Source organism: Camellia sinensis, chromosome 2 (genome assembly GCF_055761805.1).
Source record: "Camellia sinensis isolate YWXY chromosome 2, ASM5576180v1, whole genome shotgun sequence".
NCBI lineage: Eukaryota > Viridiplantae > Streptophyta > Magnoliopsida > Ericales > Theaceae > Camellia > Camellia sinensis.
In genome coordinates, this window is record NC_138962.1 from 21,160,395 (window position 1) to 21,182,556 (window position 22,162).

Here is a 22,162-nt window from a genome sequence, read left to right on the forward strand (position 1 = left end):
ATATTACGTCTAATAACACTGCATAAGGATTAAGGCTTTGTACATCTAACTCTTTCCCAACCCTGCAGTGGTGAGTGCACAAGGACTGTTCTTCTGTGAAATAACTCCACAATTTGCACCGGTAGAATTGTAGGTTGATTGAACATTAAACCAAGGGGACATAATTGATTTAGTTTGTTAGTTCTGTTTTTTTTTTTTTTTTTTTTGTCCCTATCCAACACTAGCTCTTACCATCTTCTAAGTTCCCAACTGAAAAAACTTTTACTTACACTTTAATCTCATTTCTTAGTATATCTGCAGGCTAATAATCAGTCCACTGGATTTTTCCCAGGAAAAAAGATGGTTCACCTAAAGGTATATATGATCTATAGCATTGCTTCATAATAACATTAGATGTAACAAATTGATTATATCTGTTGCCTCCATATGATCCATTTTTTATCTAGGAATCTCCTAATAGGTGTGTGTCCATTACTTATCCATGTAATTGTAGAAACTACAGTTTGGTTAGAAGATATTTGGATTGGTTTGAATATGAGGAGAGACAGACAAAATCCTATTAATTTTGTCTAAATTATGAGACAAATGTGGTAGAAAATGTTGGAACAAATGGTCTTGAATTCTTCAAATGGTGATCTTCAGGTCTTCAAAATTTGGCAATGATCTTGTCTATATAGAACAGAAAATTAGTGCTTTAAGTAGCGTTACTAAGTCGCTTTCCTAAAGACAATATTTGTACCCACCAAAACGTGTGCAGGGGGTTACAACAAGTTTGCCTCTAGGATACAATGAAGCCTGATCTAAAGATCTAGTCTATCGGCTTCTGCACTGACAACAATAGATCAAAACACTCTTAATATAATCAAGAAACCAAGACACTGATAATCAAATCTGCAGAACTTGATTATCAATATGAAAAACAGAAATTTATTTAAGAAACTCTTGATCAAAAATTCAAAATCAAGCGGGAGAAAGAGAGAGAATTGTATGAATGCTTTTCAGGATTTTGGATGAAATGAAATGGCTGATTTCGTAGCCTATTTATAGGCCTTGATGGATCTGATCGAATGGTCATGTCCCTTGATCGCATCCGATCAGATCTGATCGTTGGATCGACGATCTATGGTGCAGATCATTCTGACACCAAATAGATGCCTTGACTAATCACATTTGATCACGATCGAGTGCCATCTCATCCATACAATCGCACACATCTCTAATCAACGGCTATGATCAACTCGCTCTAGATCGGACACACAACCGTTTGATCGGTTGGTTGACTAATCGCTAACGGATGACACATCACTGCCATGTGGAGCTAATTGTATTCCACGTCACCCATGCCACGTCGGATCCATGTCATCGCTTCAACCTGTCTGATGCAATAGAAAAAGGCTCTCATGGCGCCGATGTGTCCGTGCTAAGTGCAAAGTGCGTCATCAAATGCCACACAGCCCACTGCCTACGCCACGCGTGCGTGTGCGTGTGCGGATGGTGCAAAGCACCATCATTGCGGTGTGGATGCATGCACACTAGCTTTCATTCCATAATTTCATATTCAAAAGAATATTCCATATAGCACTTTATTAAGTGCTCCATGTTTTGCTCTCTTTCCAATGTGGGACAATGTCCTCAAGCTTATTTCATGCTTTCCAAAGAAAACATTGAAGGTTTTTAAAACAGCCAAAAATTAAACTATAAATCTTAAAAATTCCTCAACATTCCCCTACCATTTTCAAAATACCAAATGATGACTCTTGGTTCACTTGACAGCCTTATGCATAAGTGAAGATATCTTACGATTTGAATCATTCAGTTAGTAAAGACATCTCAAAGTTAGTCAAGATGGCATAGTAGACTTGTCTTTGAACTAGCGATCTTATACAACTAACCGGACATGTCTCACGCACAGTACAGGTTACCTCAAGTATTCAAACAAACTGACACGTGGATTGGCCTTGTGTCTATATCCTGTTTCATAAGCGCTCTAGAGTCAAGCCCTTGGACTCATAGGAAGTGGCACCACCTCCTACACTCACATAGGTAAGCTTACTGAGAGTACCCCTGTAATTTACAATACCCTAACAACCCAGTTGTAAGCTTATTAAGAGTTTGCTAACTCATCCTCTTCTTTTCACATTACAGGTACCAAGTACTTCAACCTTAGGATGAAAATGAAATAAAACTAAGTGCTTGCAATCACGACATATAGTGTATTTGGGCTCATTGAACTCAAGACTTGATGTTTCTTCAAGCTTTGAGTCGAGTTTCCACCAGGAATGATTATGTTAAGTGGGCTTGAGACCCATTCCCTTTAATGTTTTCCACACCAAATCCCTTGCAAGTCCCTTTGTTAAGGGGTCAGCCAAGTTTTCGCTTGACTTTACATAACTAATGGTAATCACACCTTCTGTGATTAACTGTCTGACACAGCTATGTTTTAGTCCTATATACCTGGACTTTCCATTATAGACATGGCTATAGGCCCATGATAGAGTTGTTTCACTATCACAATGCAAAAATATTGGTGGCATAGGTTTTAGCCATATCTTAATCTCTAACAAGAGATTCCTTAGCCACTCTACATCTTTGCTACAAGAAGCCAATGCTACAAACTCTAACGCCATGGTTGAGTCTGTTATGCATGTTTGCTTCTTAGAACCCCAGGAGATAGCTCCTCCTCCATGAGTAAAAATCCAACCACTCGTGGACGAGTGATCTTCACGGTCAGTTATCCAACTAGCATCCGTGAATCCTTCTAGCACTGCTGGATAGCCATTATAGACTATTCCATAGTCTATTGTTTTCCTCAAGTACCTAAGTACTCGGTTAACAGCATACCAATGCACACTATTGGGATTACTAGTGTATCTGCTAAGTTTTCCCACTGCAAAAGCAATATCAGGTCTAGTGCAAGTCATGGCATACATTAGGTTACCTATTACTCTTGAGTATTCTAGCTGATCAACAGCTCTTCCAGTATTAGGATACAATTTCAAATTTGAATCAAAAGGTGTAGACATGGGTGTACAATTATATTGATTAAATTTCTTAAGAATTTTCTCAATATAGTGCTTAGAATCAAATTATTGTCCTCTCATTTGATCTTAATACCCAAAATTACATCAGCCAAGCCCATGTCTTTCATACTAAAGCTAGACGACAAGAAACTTTTAGTACTTTCAATGACATCATTGTCAGTACCAAAAATAAGCATGCCATTTACATATAGACATATGATTGCACCTCTATTTTCAGTAAACTTACTATATACACACTTATCAGATTCATGTATCCTAAAACCATTTGACACTATTACTTTGTCAAATTTCTCATGCCACTGTTTTGGAGCTTGTTTCAGTCCATATAGTGGCTTCACGAGTTTACACACTTTGTGCTCTTGACCCTATACAAAAAAATCCTTCCGGTTGTTGCATGTAGATTTCCTTATCTAACTCTCCATTTAGGAAAGCGGTCTTAATATCCATTTGATGGATTTCAAGCTCATAGATTGAGGCTAAGGCAATCAACACTCGAATGGTGGCAATTCTCGCCACTGGAGCATATGTATCAAAATAATCAATACCCTCCTTTTGAGTAAAACCCTTAGCAACTAATCTTGCTTTGAACTTGTTAATTGTGCCATCAACTTTCATTTTCCTTTTGAAAATTCATTTAAAACCAATTGGTTTGGATCCAGGTGACAAATCAGCAAGTATCCAAGTATTGTTACCCATGATAGAATCCATCTAATCGTTTATTACTTCTTTCTAGAAAGCAACATCTTGAGACTTCGTAGCTTCCTCAAAGGTTAATGGATCTGAATCCATATTCAAAGAAATCATTGTTTGCTTACAATAAGCTTTTCTAGTTCCGTCTACAAGGTAAACAAAATGACTTTTCAGTCCTAGCCCTCTTACTCCTCCTTAGCTCAATAGGCTCATTAGGTTCATTAGGCTCAATAGGTTTATGTCATTCACTTTCCTTTGTAGACATCAAAGGAGTTTATTCATTTTCTTGATTAGAATCCAACCTTGGAATGGTTGTGAAACGATTCTCATAAAATACCGTATCACATGATTCAATGATGGTATTTGTTTCCATTGAATCATTGGGCTCTACTACCAGAAACCTATATGCTTTGCTATGTATAGCATAGCCAAGGAATATGCATTTAATTCCTTTTTCACCTAATTTCTTCCTTTTAGGTTCAGGCAATCTGACTATTGCTCTACAACCCCATGTTTTCAAGTAACCAAGATTAGGTTTCTTGTTTTTCCAAAGTTCATAAGGAGTAACATTTCTTCCCTTGAGAGGAATTCTATTGAGTATGTGACAGGCAGTGAGCAAGGCTTCACCTCAAAAACCAGAACTTAAACTGGAATAAGAAAGCATAGCATTAATCATTTCTATTAATATCCTATTCTTTCTTTCAGCTACTCCATTTTGTTGTGGTGTGTAGGGTGCAGACTTCTCATGAATAATACCAACATTTTCACAATATTTTGGAAAATGGTATTCACCGCCTCTATCAGACCTAAGTCTCTTTATTTTGACATTACATTGATTTTCTACTTCTGTCTTAAAAATTTTGAATTTATCAAGCACCTCATCTTTTAAATGCAAAAGATAGATATGAAAGTACTTAGAAAAATCATCAATGAATGTTACAAAATATTTATTACCCCCTCTAGTGGGGGTACTATGCATGTCACATACATCACTATGCACAAGTTCAAGCAGATATGTGGTTTTATCTACTTTAGGAAATAGAATGCGAGTAATTTTTGATTGCACACAATATTTACATTTTTCAAACATATCAATGTTATACTTAGGAATTAAATCTAAATTAACCATATCATGCATTTTTCTAGTATTAACATGACATAAACGAGTATGCCATAAAGAAAAAGAATCAACAATATAAGCAGAAACAAATGTATTATTGATAACGTTAAGTTTGAATATTCCTTGATACATGTAGCCCTTCCCAACAAAAATCACACCCTTAGACAGGACAAATTTGTCCGACTCAAATACTAACTTAAAACCATGCTTATTAAGCAGGCTTCCAGATACAAGGTTTTTCCTAACATCAGGTACATGATAAACATCATTAAGACTTAGGATTTTTCTAGATGTAAACTCTAGATCCACCGTCTCTTTGCCTTTGATAACAGCAGTTGAAGAGCTGCACATGTAGAGAACTGTTCCATCACTCACTTGTTCATAAGTAGTGAAACGACTCTTGTCGTTGCGGACGTGCTTTGTTGCTCCTGAGTCAATCCACCAGTCACTACCATCTTCGAGCATGCTCACCTCGAATACAACAGCCACAAACTTGTTCTTGTCATTTGATGCTTCTGGTTTCTTCTTGTATGACCGGCATTCATTTTTGAAGTGCCCTGGCTTGCCACAGTGCCAGCAAGCATCTTTCAGCTTCTTAGCATTTTTCTCCGGTTGGGGTTCATGCTTATGCTTCTTTTTGTTGAACCTCTTACCATCATCCACCATGTGGATCTTGGATGTTTAAGCCAATTGGTTATCTTTACTTTCAAGTAACATTGACTATTCCTCAACTCGGAGGTGTTGAGCCAATTCCTCTAAAGTAAGATCTTCCTTTTTGTGTTTCAGAGTTTTCTTAAAATCCTTCCAAGAAGATGGTAGTTTCTCTATTATAGATGAAACTGCAATAGATTCATCCATGTTCATATTCTTTTGTCGAAATTGACTTAGAATATGTTGGATCACATGGAATTGTTCCATAATGGGCTTTGTATCAATCATTGTAAAACGCATAAAATTACTAACAAGAAATTTCTTACTAGTGGCATCCTCGGTGAGGTACTTTGACTGTAATAAGTCCCAGAGTTGCTTTGCCGTTTCCAGGTGTTGATACACATTGAATAAAGAGTCTAATAGCGCATTCAGAATATGTCATCGGCAAATGTAGTAGTCATTCTCTCATTTGGTTCTGGCACGAGTTTGCTCCACAGTCTCGTCTTCTTGCTCCGTTGGATAGGGGTAGTTAGCACATAGACCACTTTGAGAGTGGTGAGCAAAAAATGCATCTTCTTTTGCCAGTGTCGAAAATTTCCTCCATCAAAATGGTTAAGCTTCATGAAATCTTGAGTCATTTTCTGAATAGACATCACCATTTCAAAATATTGTCTTTAGATTGTTGTAACAAATGGCCTTGAATTCTTCAAATGGTGATCTTCGGGTCTTCAAAATTTGGCAATGATCTTGTCTATATAGAACAGAAAATTAATGTTTCAAGTTGCGTTACTAAGTCGCTTTCCTAAAGACAATATTTGTACCCACCAAAAGGTGTGCAGGGAGTTATAACAAATTTGCCTCGAGGATACAATGAAGTCTGATCTAAAGATCTAGTCTACCGGCGTCTGCACTGACAATAATAGATCATAACACTCTTGATATAATCAAGAAACCAAGACACTGACAAACAAATTTACAGAACTTGATTATCAATATGAAAAATAGAAATTTGCTTAAGAAACTCTTGATCGAAAATTCAAAATCAAAAGGGAGAGAGAGAGAGAAAGAATTGCAGGAATGCTTTTCAGAATTTTGGATAGAATGAAATGGCTGATTTTGTAGCCTATTTATAGGCCTTGATGGATCTGATCGAATGGTCATGTCCCTTGATCGCATTCGATCAGATCTGACCGTTGGATCTACGATCTATGGTGCAGATCATTCTGACACTGAATAGATGCCTTGACTAACCACACTTGATCACGATTAGGTGCCATCTCATTCGCATGATCACGCGCATCTCCAATCAATGGCTATGATCAACTCGCTCCAGATCGAATACACAACCGTTTGATCGGTTGGTTGACTCATTGCCAACGGACGACACGTCACCGCCACATGGAACTAATTGTATTCCACGTCACCCATGCCACGTCGCAAATAGGAAAGCGCACTCATGGCGCCTTGCGGACGCATCTTGCGCCGATGCGTCCGTGCAAAGTGCGCCATCAAACGCCACACAGCCCACGCGACGCGCGTGTGTACCATCCTTGCGGTGTGGGTGCATGCACACTAGCTTTTATCCCATAATTCCATATTCAAAAGAATATTCCATGTAGCACTTTATTAAGTGCTCCATGTTTTGCTCTCTTTCTAATGTGGGACAAAATCCTCAAGCTTATTTCATACTTTCTAAAGAAAACATGCAAGGTTTTTAAAACACCCGAAAATTAAACTATAAATTTTGAAAAACATTTTGAAAATTCCCCATTATAAAAACAAGAGAAAGACCAAATAGATGAGAGATTTTAGATACAAAAATAACATGGGAATGAATGAAGTATATCTGAAGTAGGTGGTGGAATAAACTAGATTATCTGTTGTGGAGGATGATATAAGAGAGAGAGTATGGTAGTACAAAAGTAGTCCTTGGACATAAAAATATGAATAAAATAATATATTCAAGTATAGTAAGCTATAAGGTTAGCTTTATTTGTTTGTATTTATGTTGCTCACAAACCATATATATCAGTAAAGTTAAACCTGAGGCAACAGAGTTAGTGCACATAGGTTCTAGAAAAAATCTTACATTATGGATTCACTGTGACAAAAGTGTTCTCTCTCACCCACCTGACACTTTTCCCTTCGCACAGAATCAACAAGCCCCAACAATAGCAAACAACCAAACTATCTTCAACAGACTGCTACTCTTCAGTTTGGTTATTATAGTTAGGTAATTGTTACTATATACACTTCCCAAAGATACATGTATTTAAAATTTCAGTCACAATTGTTTGTAATAGTGAATTTGTGCCATAATCAAAATTAAATTGATTCATAACAAAAACGTGATAATAAGACTTAATAACTAAGTTCATTACAAATTTGATCATCACAAAAATCTCATAACTAATATTACAACAAAAAAGGATTTTTTACGGCGCGCAATGCACGCCATAAAAACCCTTCTAGAACATGCAGCGCACGTCATATTATGACTAATCATGGAAAGTCATTCATTTTCAACAACATACTTCGTACGCCGTTAAAAACTATTTAATGATAGATTTTGTGCGTCGTTACCTTTTCTATGACATACTATAGTATGCTGTTAAAAATTATTTAACGACAGATTTTGTGCATCGTCGTTACTTTTTTTACGACACTGATTGCACACCGTAAAATATGTAATACAATGACTTATTATGCCTGCCGTAGAATATGCAGGGCTTTTTTTTTTTTCCTAACAGGTTTTATTTGACCAATTTTGTACAATATAACAAATATTACAAACAAGCATCACAAAACATCAATCAACCACCAAAATATTATTTGAAACATCAAAAAAAAACTATATCCATAAATTATAAACATTCAACAATTGTCTATACATTCCAAACATTTGAAATCTATATCCTTACGTTCTAAACTGTACAAAAAGTTTAAACCATCCAAAACTATGCATATCTAACTTTCTAAACATATCGACAACTATTAAGAGATTATCTAAAACTACTGATAATAATTCCTATAGCAGTTGCAGCTGTAGTTGTAGCAAATCCACTTGCTCCTATCACAGGGACGAGGGTGCCCAATGTATGTGTTAGGCACCTAAACCCGCGACAATAGCTGGAGTAACTAACCCTGCTACATTTCTTGTCTGCATGACAAAGCAAACTTCACATAAGTACAAAAACCAACGACTCAACGACAAAAATATTTCTTGAGGTATTAAGAACAGTAGCCATTGTTCTAGCAAAAGGCATAGTATAAATAGGAACTGGAAAGATATGTCCAAAATCAACAATGATCCAAAAAAGGGTTATTCACACAACTAGGAACAGAAAATCAGAAAATGAGGACCAATCATTATTCTTTTTGGGTAGAGCCTTTAACACCAGCTGTTGTTTATCAAATCCTGGGGCAATCAGCACATATTGCAACATTTTTACTGATGAATTTATCTCTCCATACCTTGTTAATTCTCCAATCTAATCCTCATTCAATTCTCTTAGTTTGTAACAAAGAAACCAAAAAAAAAAAAAAAGGGGCACCCTTTTATGTTAATGTAGAAAGCGCAAACAGTTCGACTATTCAGCAAGAACACCATTCATGGTTGCATTGTTGCACAAAGAAATTCATAGACATAAAAAAAAGAAAAAGAAAAATACCATTGTCAATCATTCCAAGATCCACATCCCTCTCATAGTAAAGGACAGGACTTTTAAAACCTTTAAATAAAATGAAACGCGCCCCATCTGTCTGTCATCTAAATACATCAAAACAAAATTGCTCAAAATACTACTAACTGAATAAACTACCAACATTGTTTTAATTCATAAAAGTTTAGGAACGCTCTAGATATATAGCAATCAAGCAAACATAAATAAAGAATACAAGCAACTCAAGAGCTCACTTAACAAAATTGACATTAAATCTTAGTTACAATATTCATGGTTCAATACCAAACATATACCAAAAACTAATAAATATAAAGGGAAATGAACATGTCACGCACCAAAATATGGTGCCACGCACTTCTCTCACATGCACGTAAAAAGATGTGAGAGAAGTTTAAGTCATTGGCAGCATCCAATTATATATATATATATATATATGCATATGTTCATGTATTCATATAGTGATAAGCTCAACAAATATCTTTGAACGATTGTAATGGTTCCAAATTTTTCAAAATTTCTGGAAAAAAAAGTGTTTCCACTTGTTTGCGAAACAAGTTCTCACTCTCTTCTCCTTCCCCCACCACCTCCAGCCGCTACCCACAATTGCCACCACCACCACCACCAGCCAGCCACTATAGACTCTACAGTGAGCTCGAGGACACCGCTTGCCACTACCTCCAACAACACACCAAACATATTTCTTTATTTTTGTTTTCATTCGTTTTCAAAACTTTTTGTGTACACCAAATAAAACAAAAACCAAAAAACAATAAACTAATAATGTTATCAAACTGCACCTTGTACTAATACATAGAGGTGGATGTAACCAATTCAAAGCATGACGGGACCATTATTACTGCTCAAATGTAGATAGTTCGACCAAAATAATAAATAAAGAATAAATATACAGAATTTTCATTTTCAGGACTCCATTTTTCATGTCATAATACATTGTTACTTGTTTATGAATAGAAAATAAGAACTAAAGTTTTCCATATCAGTTAAGAATACTTCAGGTCACATCAACACAACATAATGCAGTACTGCATGATGTGAATTCATTCATAATTATCTAATTTCAAGTATGTAAGCTAACCACATACACCTCACCTCTTTAAAATTCTTGTTAGACAACAAAATAAGAAATGTAATATAGTCTTTCATGATTATCTGAATGAGACAAGTACGAACAGCATCCGATAAAATCGAATTGCTGGACTGAAAACCCATAACATGTAGTGTAGGATACCTACAATGGAAGAAAGAAATGAAAAATAGAGTCACACAATTATCCACCTCTTTATAAGATATTAAAATCATCCAAATCCAAAACATGAAAATGCCATGAGGAAACTTTACTTTTGTTGTATTTCAGAGCAGTTCAATATAATTATTGGACTTTTATTATATTGTAGAGCAGTTAAATATAAGTAGAAAGCTAAACAGGCTACCAATTTCACTGGCTGTCTGTGTAGAGCATTGAGGAAATATGTTTGGACATCCAATTTGAGACATAAAATAGATATAATAGGCATCTGAAACACATAGAAGCAAGAAGAAAAAGATCACAAAATAAACAAAATGCACAACTCCACAGACTGGTCCCAGTTGTTAGTTGTTCATAACTTCTGGAAGAACCTGTAAAGTTAGGGTTCCCAAAACTGGAAATTTATATTATCATTCTACAAATATAACAAATATCAACCCTTTGATTCTTTTCGAAAGTAAATGCATCCAGTAAAGACAGATAACAAGAAATAGAAGACGATCCATAAATATATAGCAATAGCAATAGCAACAATAGGGTAAGAGATAAATTAACATACAGTGTGCAGTTGTTGCCGCATAAAACTATTCTCGCATACCAACTGAAAATCACATGAAAATCCAGAATTGAACATAACTATTATGGTCAATTGAATTATGTCATTGAATGGCGAACAAATGAACAGAAAAGTAAATAATAGTTTGTGGATATAAATAGATAAAATAAAGAGTAGTGTTGAATTATATAAATAAATAAATAGGCAAAATAAAAAAAAAATACTTTTTTATATTTTATCTAGTAAAAAATTGAAAGTATACTCAGAGTTGCACTACTGGGAGAAAATTAGATGGTCATCTTTATTTTTTAGGACAATTACACACAACAACAACAACAACAAAAAATCAAAGTTTGAGTTTCATAACAAAAATAAACTCTAAATTTTAATTTTATCAATTTAAATTATAATCTTTTGATTTGTTTTCAATCTAAACTATTCACCTATTTTTGTTAAGAAAAATCGATAGAAAAAGAATATATTTTAATTATTAAACTCAATATAGATATAAATAAAATGCCAAAAATATAATTTTTCATTACATTTAATAACTAAAATATCTATTTTTCATTTTGTTTTTACATAACAAAAATGGACAAATGATTCAGGATCAAATGTATCACAATTGAAAACTCAGGAACCAAAGTGATACAGGGACCAAAGTGATACAGGTCACAAACTACAAAGACCGTTAGCATAATTTGCCCAATGGTTCATATTGAAAACGAATAAAGAGTTTAAGATTTAAATTGATAAAAATTTGTTTGGTTACCAGAGTCAAACCTTGATTTTTTTGTGTGTGCATGTGTGTGTGTACAATGTAATTTCTGGATGCATGAGGAACTTTACTTTTTCAGTAGGTTTCAAATTTCATGGAACTTTGCAGTAAGCTTTCTGAAAAAGGAAAAAAAAAACTTTATAGTAAACTTAATATCAATTATTTTATTTTTAAAATAAAATACAAAAGTGCATTATTGGGGGTGAGGATTAACTTTATTTGGTGTTCGGGTAAGAGCCAAGTCCCAACCACAGAAGGTACCACTCATCCTAGAACACTGAAACAACTAGAATATGCCATTGCAATAAAGATGGACTTACTACTAATTACCAAAAATCACCTGTTGAAGCAACTCACCCCCTACCTCTTGGTTTTACGAAATGACTAATCTCGTATCACGAACTACAGATCAACTTACACAACTGCAGGTGTCCGAAGCTTTGAGATCAAATTTTGTGCAAAAGCATCAATGAACTCTTCTGTGTTCAAGTAGAACCCCCTCGATACCCTGCATAAACCAAAAGCATCTGAAAATCACATAGAAATTCCTTAGAAGTATCGACAATAACATGGCTCTAGTAATTAGAATTGTATTTTGAAAACATTAATTAACCAATTGGATTGACCATGAAAACTAGGAAGTTGGGAAACCCTTCTCCTGTTCGTTCAACCACCAACAGTTCAAATCAATTTACTTGGGAAAAACTATAAAGAAATTCATTCAAGCTCTTGTAATCACATAGCTTCTTACATTAAATAAATTATGTACTAAGTCCTTAACTGATTGACAACATCATTTGTATCCTGTTCAGAGAATTAACAATCCAATTAATTTCTATTTCTTCAGTTGGTAAGCTAGTCTTTCTTAACATGTCCTAATTCCTAGTGTTTATACAGGATCCTAGGTTCGTCTCCATCCCCCAACCGGGGGGGTGGGGGAACATTGTTAGATAACAATCAAAACATCACTCATAACGGTTAACAATAATAACAATCAAACAGGGAATAAAAAGAGAGGAAAAGTACTCGTAAAAAATAGAATAGAAGTGTAATTCCTTTAAACAAATGCAAAAGAAATGCTCGATAGGATAGTTAAAGGGAGAATGCCACTTGCTTGGGCCCACGGACCAAAATGGCAAGATCCTTTGTCATTTTCCCAAACTCCACTATCTCAATGCATGCAGCCTCTAGCTTGTGAACAAAATCCAACAACCTTTCGTTCTTATCAAGTTTAGCCCTGATAAACATTTGTTTGAGTGAAAGAAAAAGATGTATCAAGGCTACCTACCTAATTAAAATATATAGCACTAATTTTTCAATAATATTGTAGTTAAAAAAAAAAAAAAAAAGAAAGGGGAAAAAAAGTGACTTGCAATCTAATTTAAACAATTCATAGACTCATAGCATAGGCCAGCCAGCCTGAACTAGTGATGTAATCATAATTTACGAGACAACATGTATAGATACATAATATAGCATGATTTTACTTTAACGGGGCAAGTTTATGATAAGTACTCAGCAAACAAGACAATTATGACAGACATGAAACAAGTACAGTTACAACACTTTTAATAACTAATATATTATTGATTCAGAAGTTTTATTTTCATTCTCGTATTCATACATCCATATAACTTCTCATTACTGCATGACATCAGTTATTCAGTCCAAATAAAAAAATATCATAGGTAGCTTGACATAGACCAATTGAGAATGCCGATAAATCATACAAACCTCCAAATAAAATTAAACTCAAAGGAAAATCAATAGCTATGAAAAATCATTTCTATGAACATATGAAGAAGCTAACCAAGCTGAAGGTAGTAAATAGCAATTAAGCACAATCAATGTTTCAACCTTCCATACTGATTGACAATTTTTGAACATGAAAAAATTGCAGGGTTATGTTTCATGCCTCCTAATTTCCTAAAATTCCAAACCAATATCAAGGACTCATCTAAACATTCTGTCAGACACCTAAACTACAAAACCAAAAATTACTCCTTCAAGCTGGAGAATTGGACAACAGAATTCAAACAACAAACAGTGAGTTCGAAGAGCAAAGAAAGGGAAAAACACAACAGCGATCAAGAGCAGTGAGTTCGAAGTCTTACCTTGCGAGTGCGAGTTCAAAGGGAGCCGAAGGAGGAGCAGCCAAAAACAAAAACTAAAAATGCTAACCCAACACAACCAAAAACAAAAACAGACATAACCATGAGCAAAAAACAAAAACAGCCATTAGCCGAGTTTGAAAGAGAGACCGAAAAAAATACTGACATTACCGAAGGGAGCCGAAGGAGTAGCAGTGTCGTATTCAACCTAAAATTGCTAACCTAACATAGAAAAAAACAAAAATAGACACAACCATGAGCCAAAAACAAAAACAGCCATCGGTCGAGTTCGAAGGAGGAGAGAGAAACAACATAATCAACGACAGCGACTAGAAATTACCTTGCGAGTTCGAAGGGAGCAGCGTCGGTACAACAGCGACCGAATACAAATCTTACCCCTTGCGAGTTGTAAATTGAAATCCGAAGGGTTGTAAGGGATGTAAGGGAAGGAGGAGGAGCGTAGGTGAGAAGAACAGAGAGTGGGTTTTTTTGGGTAGCGGGTTTTTGGTTCTGTTCAAGAAGAACAGAGAGTGAGAGAGAGATAGAGAGGGATTTTTTTTGGTTCTGTTCAAGATGAAGATGAAGACCTAGAAGAAGAAGGGGTGTCCAGAGAGAGATTGAAACCTTCCTTTGATTTCAGATTCACAGCCGAAGAGGAGATGAGATGAGCCTAGTAACCCTTAGCAATTCATTCAGCCTTAATCATGAGAGAGAGAGAGAGAGAGAGAGAGATTGAAACCCTATGTACCCTTTTTTATTAGATTAAACCCTTTTCCCTTTTTGATTAGATTAAACCCTTTTTGATTAGATTAATTAGAAGGCAAAGAGTTATTTCCTTTTTGATTAGATTAAACCCTTTTCCCTTTTTGATTAGATTAAACCCTTTTTGATTAGATTAATTAGAAGGCAAAGAGTTATTTTGTAGAAGCTCAAAATTTTAATATATGTATATATATATATTTTTAAGTAATGGGTGCTCAAACTTTTATTTTGATCATACTATTTATGATAGAAATTGCGTGTCGTGAAAAATAAAATATTTTGAACAGCTAATATATGTGCGTCATGGAAAGTGTCTTTTTTAACGGTTGACTTTTTGTGTGTCGTAAAAAGTGTAATATTTTTAACAGTTGGCTTTTTGTGCGCCGTGAAATGTTCAATATTTTTAACGACTGGTATACGCACGTTGTGTATAGTTAATATATTAACAGCATGCCATATGCACGTCATAGAAAGTTTTATTATTTACGACTAACATTGCAAGCCGTAAAAAAATCATCATTATTAGCATTCACGGCGTACGCAATAGACACGCCGTGGTTGGGAGATTATTTACGACATGCAAAAAAAATAAGTCGTAAAAGTGATAAACCACGGCATGCATTTACTGTATGTCGTTAATGTGGAGGCGTAAAAACTCAGTTTTATTATAGTGTAAGCGCCATTTTATTCATAATTGAAATCACAAATCTTCATAATTAGGACTATAAGAATGAAAAAGTTTTGAGGTTGGGGCTGAAATAGCAATGGCCATTTGAGTATTGATATGATGAGAGAAGTTAAAATCATATAAAGAAAACAAGAGAATTGATTAGGGACTTGAGACACGAACGATCTGAATGGAAATTGAATTTATCTTGATCTTTATATTTTTAATCGGCTCAATTTTGAATCTTAATTTTAGATTGTGTCATTTTGGTGATTGCATTTACAATGTGCATTCCTCTTTTTTTTACCAAACCAAATATATAAATGAGTATTCTAGCCTTCATTCCATTAAACCAAACATTGATTTTATTATTTCTGAGCCTTCATCTTCTTCTCCCTTTCTCCACTTCTCTTCTGGTTTTGCTCTTACCTCGCATCTTACCCAATTCTCATAAAGTTTTTCCTTTTTGCCATAGTTGTGTGGTAAATTGTTAGCCCCTTCTCCTTTTATGCAAGTCTGCCAAGGCTAATTGATTTGGGTCTATGTTAGGGTTGTTCTGCTTCTGCACCAAGCTTCTTCTGAAGTTGCATCTCTTCTCTTAATTAGGCCTAAGCTTGATCATTCTATTTCTCACTGAAACCCTTACGCAGTGTTTGGATCATGTTACCCAAATTCAAACATGATCCAAACACAGCCTTACTATCAGCAGGAGACATCCTTTGTTTTCGATTGGTTAATTGTTTCAACAGCTTACTGTCGTTTGCAGCTCTTTCTGCTAAAGTGCTTATAAGCACAATTTTTTGCACATTAATTTTATTACTAACTCTTTGAGTATCTATTTTAGCAGATAAAGGGCAGTAAAGATATTCAGGTGGTGGCAGCTCCATGGTTTTTTTGATTTTTCTTATCTCACACAATATTTTCATTCATGCCAATTATCTCTATAGCCACAGAGTTTACTCACAGCAGTTTTTTCCTTAGCCCGATTTGCAGCATTTTTCTATATCTCTTCTTCTCGTGGAGTACGCCTATTTTCCTTTTGATATAAAATTATCCTACTTGACAGCATCTAGTCAATCTACTGTTATTTTCGCATCTGATCTTTTTTGTCTTTGCTTTAGTTTTTGTTTAGGCTTCTTCAAGTTGTTAGTTGTTTTTTCCTGAACTGTGTTAATTTATAAATGTATGTCAATAAGTGATGTTGTTTTCCTTAAATTAATATGCAATCATATGTTTGGTGGTGTCACAACACACACCATTTGTGTTATGTTCTCAACAATTCTCATTACAATTTGTGGTTCCAGTAGAGCATGCACCAACTTTGATTTGAAGACATGCCTGTAGACGCGCCCGCGGGCCTCGCTACAGTTCGGACTCAATTTGTGTCACGGTTCTTAATCTGAACCAAAGAGTCCAAATCCGGCAAATCGTTTTGAGAAACAGATTTTGAAAAGAAGTGCCAAACATGGACTGCTTTGCCAGATACAGAGTCGCCACCTAAATATTTATTTTTGGGAGAATTTAGGAAACCCTGACTCGGTGCCAAAGGCCACGTGTCCGTCATTACCAAAGTTGCCTCGGCTCGGGAGCTTGGGTACGATTGGGGAAGGTCAGCTCTGAGCACCCCCTCTCGCCCGATCCGAAGATCGGCCTTTACTAACAATGATATCCAGTTTTGAAAACGTTATGTGTTCTTATTCCGGTTATTAGCCTAGAATTACTATGTTATGTGCACAGCAAACAAGTATAGACCAAATTGCCTAAATTGGAACAAAACATAGCATGTTTGTTTTGAAAATGGTTTACTACTCGTAAGTAAGCTAAAATGCAGGTTTTGCCACCCTTACGTGGATTTTTAGAAAAAAATGGTTTTGTCATTATTGAGTGGGCTTAAAACTCACAGTTTTAATGCATTATTCCAATTTAGGTAATTCAACCTCCATCCACAGGCATTCAAGCAGTTATATCACATAAGCGGCTAGCCTCATGGTAATCATGTTGTTATGGCAACACTTACACGCATGCGGTATGCTAAAGCATGAATGCTTGCCGAGTACTCCGAGCCAAAACAAAAACTAGTTAGTAATCATATGCATGATCCTAGTTCATGTTAAGATGGCTAATGCAATACATGCAAAATGCGACTAAGATAGGCTCGGCTAATCTATAATGACATGTGAAATGCTACAACTAATCACGTATTCAATTTGGAATTGAAATACAAATGCAGTTAGAATGATGCGCCGAGCCCGGTGCATGCAAGACAAATGTATGAATGCACGCATGCATAGCATAAGGTATGCTAATTTAAATATGCTCTAGTCTACCATCATAAGCGGATAAATAAAAGGGAAGAAAGACGTGGGGTTGGAAGACATACACACACTCACGCACACTTATTACACAATTGCCCTCGCTCGGAGGGTCCGAATAAATATTACAATCCGAATGAACAGTGCTAAATTAATTATTACAGAAGTTCCAATTAATTAACAATTTAAACAAAGAATTAAAGTGGCCACAGCCCCTGCCTCGAAATGCGTGGATGATGCATGCTTGACTCGCCTTGCCCAAAAATCTGTACCATGGCACTGTTGCCTCTATTTACACTGCCTTGCTCCTCCGAAAATTGTGCAACTCCCAAGGTGAACTCTCTGGACACTGGGGAGCATCACCGACCAAGTAGAATTTTCACCGGCCATGTCCGGATGGTTATCAACCATTTTTAAATCCATCGGCAAATAATGAATGGCCGGTCGGCAGTATAGGTGGCCGGCCGGCCAAATATTCCTGCAGAACCTGTTTTTGACAGCAGCAGAGGGCAGACAGTGCATGACAAAGAATTTCAAAGCAATGTATGCATGGCCATTCTCCCTATCATGCAATGGACTCAAGGGAGCATAGCCCTCGACCCTCGGGCCATCAATTACGTACTTCAATGCATGATGGCCCAAAAGCCAATTGTGCAACTTTGATATCAAATGAAATGCAAGCACAAAACACATCAAAGGCAAGGGAACGCACAATGATGCACATACGACCTAAGCATGCAAACAATCATACGAACATGCAATGTAGCTACATGGCACACACAATGCTAACGACATAACATGCACAACGTATTGAAACATGGCATACACAATGCAGGATGGACTTATACCAATGTGAGTGGACCTCAGCCACACTCACATCGGTGGCCAATAAGATGGAAATGAGGCAACCGAAATGCACACAAACATGTCCAATGCATGGACCGATCCCAAGATACAACACGCAACTCTAACTAAGCATGGAAAATGATGAAACATGGCATATGAACATTCAAATTCCAGCACTGAAGTATGATGCTAAACAGCCCCAAAACATGGAAAAACGGCACCCGATGCATGAGATGAAACCCGCAACTCGAAACTAGGCACACGGAATGACTTACAGCTATACAAAGCATGCATTATTTGATCATGAGGCATGAAGACAGATGCAAGACAGTCCCAAAACATGCATATTTCCAGTTTATAACAAGTCTAAAAAAAGAACACAAATAGGGCTAATCTATCATGCAAAAAAATGGCCCTAAAAGAGAGATTAAACACAAAGGGACAATAGCAGGCCCCGAATGGCAAAGAGCCCTTCAACAAAGTTGACGAGGGGCTCAAAAAAAGTCACTTTATAGTTTACATCAAGCCACGAAAATAATCACAAATAAGGCCAAACTATCATGCAAGAAAAGGCCTAAAAGAGGGGTAAAGAGACAAGTGATAGCAAGATGCCTCAAACAGAGGAGAGCCCTTCAACAATGTTGAATAGGGACTCAAAAAAAGTTATTTCACAGTTTATGGAAAAGTCCAAAACAGCTCACAAGTAAGCCTAAAATACTATGCAAAAATTGGCTTAAAAGAGAGATAATGAGGCAAGTGGTAGTAGGAGACCTCAAACAGCAAGAGGTCCTTGATTAAACATGAAAAGAGACTCAAAATAAGACTATTTACAGTTTGGGTCAGAGCCCAAAAAAACTAGCAAGTATGGCTTAGATACAAAGCAAAATAAGTCAAGAAAAGAGGAGAAGAGGACTTACCCTTAAGGACCAATGAACCAGCAGCTCTTGGACCAAATTTCTGAGCCTTTAACCTCTCCAAAACAATCCCAAAGTGCTGGAATGAAGGATGGATGCCTTGTGCTATGAGGTGTAGGGTAAATGGTGCAAGAACTTTAGGATTTGAAGGGTTTGGGAGAGAGAGATAGGAAGAGAGCTGAAAATTTTTTTAGAGAGAGAGGAAATTCTTCTTCCTCCAAGTTGTATCTCTCTTCTCTCTTCTCTCTTTGTGTCTCTTGTCTCTCACCTTTTAAGAAGCTTGATTGATATAGAGATATATCAATCTGCAGCTCCTCAGAGCTCTCACGTCCAGGCATGGGCTGGGGTATGGCTTGGAATGACAGCGGCCAGCTGTCTGCAGAAATATCTGTTAAAAACCACATTTGGCCGGCCGGGCATCAAAGTGGCTGACCGGCAGTCGAATTGGCCGGTCGGCCATAACATTTGGCCGATGGCAACATAACACAGCCGGTGGCCTCAAGCCATGGCCGGTGGAGTGTGGGGATGTCCCAAAAGCCATTCTCTGCCCTCCAAAGCAAAAAAAACAAGTGTTTGGTGCAAAACCAGACACAAAACAGTCGAGTCGAGAGATTCTGAGGCGAGGCGCGTAGCCGAGGCCTCCGGGAACTCAAGACGAACACAAACATGGATGATCACCGAGTGTTCAAGCGGTGACGTCCAAGTCTTGAAGGCGGTCAAAAATAGGGTGTCTACAGTTGCCCCTCTTTGACAGAACTCGAAAGTCATAACAATGACGGGAGTAAATGTCAAAGCCCAGAGACGACCCATTTTTGACAAGGCCGAAGACTTAGACAAACATGCAAGGCAAACAAGATATGCACCCGAAGACAGGGGCAAAATGCAAGACAATGCACAAAGCCGAACATAACTTATGATCATGCAAAGAAAGCTGTAATGAAGCATAACATGCGATAGTTTTAAGCTAGCATATACCAAACTACACTACGATGCAGAAAGGATGTAAGAGAATTATGTAATTCTCGATACGTCTCACTCGGAGAATACAATACCTGCGCGGTTCGTCTGGTTGCACCAACCTCAAATGAACCGTACATAAAATATCGTGCCTGAAAGAAAGAAAACTTAACAGGTACAGATATTGTTAGCAATATGCATAACATGCAATCGAAAGTGCATGACAACGCAAGTTGAGTGGGACGCATAACAATGCTGTGAAGGCACAAACACATGTAAGTAAAGAACACGTGACAACGTGCACAATGTGTATGAAGAAATTTGAACACATGTAAGTAAAGCATGCGGTTTACGCAAGCAATGTGTATAGAAACTTGAAATTGAACACATGTAAGTAAAGCATAACGCAACAACGCATGCAATGTGTATAAAAGGAACTTGAACACATGTGAATAAAGCATAACGCAGCAACGCATGCAATGTGTATAAAAGGAACTTGAACACATGTAAGTAAAGCATAATGCGACAACGCATGCAATGTGTATAGAAGGAACTTGAACACATGTAAGTAAAGCATAACGCGACAACGCATGCAATGTGTATAGAAGGAACTTGAAATTGAACACATGTAAGTAAAGCATGCGATCTATGTAAGCAATGTGTATTGAAACTTGAAATTGAACACATGTAAGTAAAGCATGCGGTCTACGCAAGCAATGTGTATAAAAAGGAACTTGAACAGATGTGAGTAAAGCATAACGTAACAACGCATGCAATGTGTATAAAAGGAACTTGAAATATGGTAAGGACCAGTTATTCATGATGTTGAAATGCCAAGCACTGTAACATGGTATAATTGAAGTGATTTGTGGAATTCACAAGATACGAAAAGGATACGGGAAGGGACGTTCCTTGCGCGTACCGAGCATCGCTCATAGAAGACACGGTTTGAGGTCAACTCGAAGGCCTACTAATGTTTCGAAAGTGTACTTTCTTGCACTGTCTCGAGTAATGAAGGCGCCAAACCACATAGCTGACCCGAACAAGGGCGCGGGAGGTGCGTTGACCACAAGGGGAGGTTACCAGTATCCATTCCGATACTTTGCTGCCCTGCTCTTCTTTTTGCTTTACTTTCCTTTTTACTAGTAGTTTGAACACATTGCACTGCCTTAAGCAGGTTTTACCTTTTCAAAAATGTGTATTTTGCAAAACACATGAGGGAAATGAAACAACCATTTTAATCAAAATAATGTTACATTTGTGTTTTCCTAAGCATCGCATCGCATGGTATCATATAGCAATGTGAATGAAATTGAACTCGGTTTGAAAATTGAGCATTCACGTCATAATAATCAGGTGGTGAACTGATTTACAACTCGACAAGCAAAGCAAGGAAACTCAATAAGCTAGCCACGTGCGAGTACAGCTCGACAAGCAACAAAGACTTGAAAAGAGTGAAATATAACTCGATAAGCAAATTTACAATAACTCAATAAGCAAGTGGGCGGGACGCCGCAAAATCCATCATCGGAGGGCCTTGGAAGTGGTGGCATTCCCCAGATTCTCAGCATAAACAGTTCATAGAACAAGGAGGAAGACCACTGGCCAGGGGTGGAGGCCATCGGCCATGATAACTTGTAACCGGCCAAAAGTGGTGGTCGGTTGGCACTATATTTGGCGGGCCGGCCGTGAATGAAAGAATCACCAGAATGTTGACACCTGTCCTCCACTCAATCTTATCCCCTACAAAAGGCCTCAGCTTTGTAGTTCTACTCAATTCAACACTGATTTGCTTGAAATTGAGGGA

General features: G+C 36.9%; 2 protein-coding genes across 31 annotated transcripts; both read right to left on the reverse strand.

Moving 5' to 3' along the window:
• Positions 1–2,288: 2,288 nt before the first annotated feature.
• On the reverse strand, positions 2,289–5,517 carry LOC145811666 (uncharacterized). Its single transcript, XM_082907572.1, has 3 exons — positions 4,896–5,517; positions 4,034–4,352; positions 2,289–2,973 (listed from the first exon to the last, which is right to left on the reverse strand). Exons 1-3 carry the CDS (start codon positions 5,515–5,517, stop codon positions 2,289–2,291), a joined length of 1,626 nt encoding a protein of 541 aa, XP_082763698.1.
• A 2,794-nt stretch (positions 5,518–8,311) lies between these two features.
• On the reverse strand, positions 8,312–14,643 carry LOC114267325 (uncharacterized). 30 transcript variants are annotated; one of them, XR_014360642.1, is made up of 10 exons: positions 14,238–14,618; positions 14,064–14,119; positions 13,901–13,962; positions 12,901–13,023; positions 12,151–12,294; positions 11,012–11,053; positions 10,637–10,720; positions 10,296–10,434; positions 9,174–9,271; positions 8,312–8,662 (listed from the first exon to the last, which is right to left on the reverse strand). XR_014360642.1 is itself a non-coding variant. In XM_082913889.1 (8 exons), exons 4-8 carry the CDS (start codon positions 12,936–12,938, stop codon positions 8,606–8,608), a joined length of 366 nt encoding a protein of 121 aa, XP_082770015.1. In that variant the 5' UTR covers positions 12,939–13,023; positions 13,901–13,962; positions 14,064–14,119; positions 14,238–14,618; the 3' UTR covers positions 8,312–8,605. The 30 variants fall into 30 exon arrangements, 4 of the variants coding, with proteins under 4 accessions (XP_082770015.1, XP_082770016.1, XP_082770013.1 ...); XR_014360651.1 differs by having other exon boundaries at positions 12,205–12,294; positions 12,915–13,023; positions 14,238–14,615; XR_014360643.1 differs by lacking the exon at positions 12,901–13,023 and having other exon boundaries at positions 12,127–12,294; positions 14,238–14,620.
• Between the last annotated feature and the right edge of the window lie 7,519 nt (positions 14,644–22,162).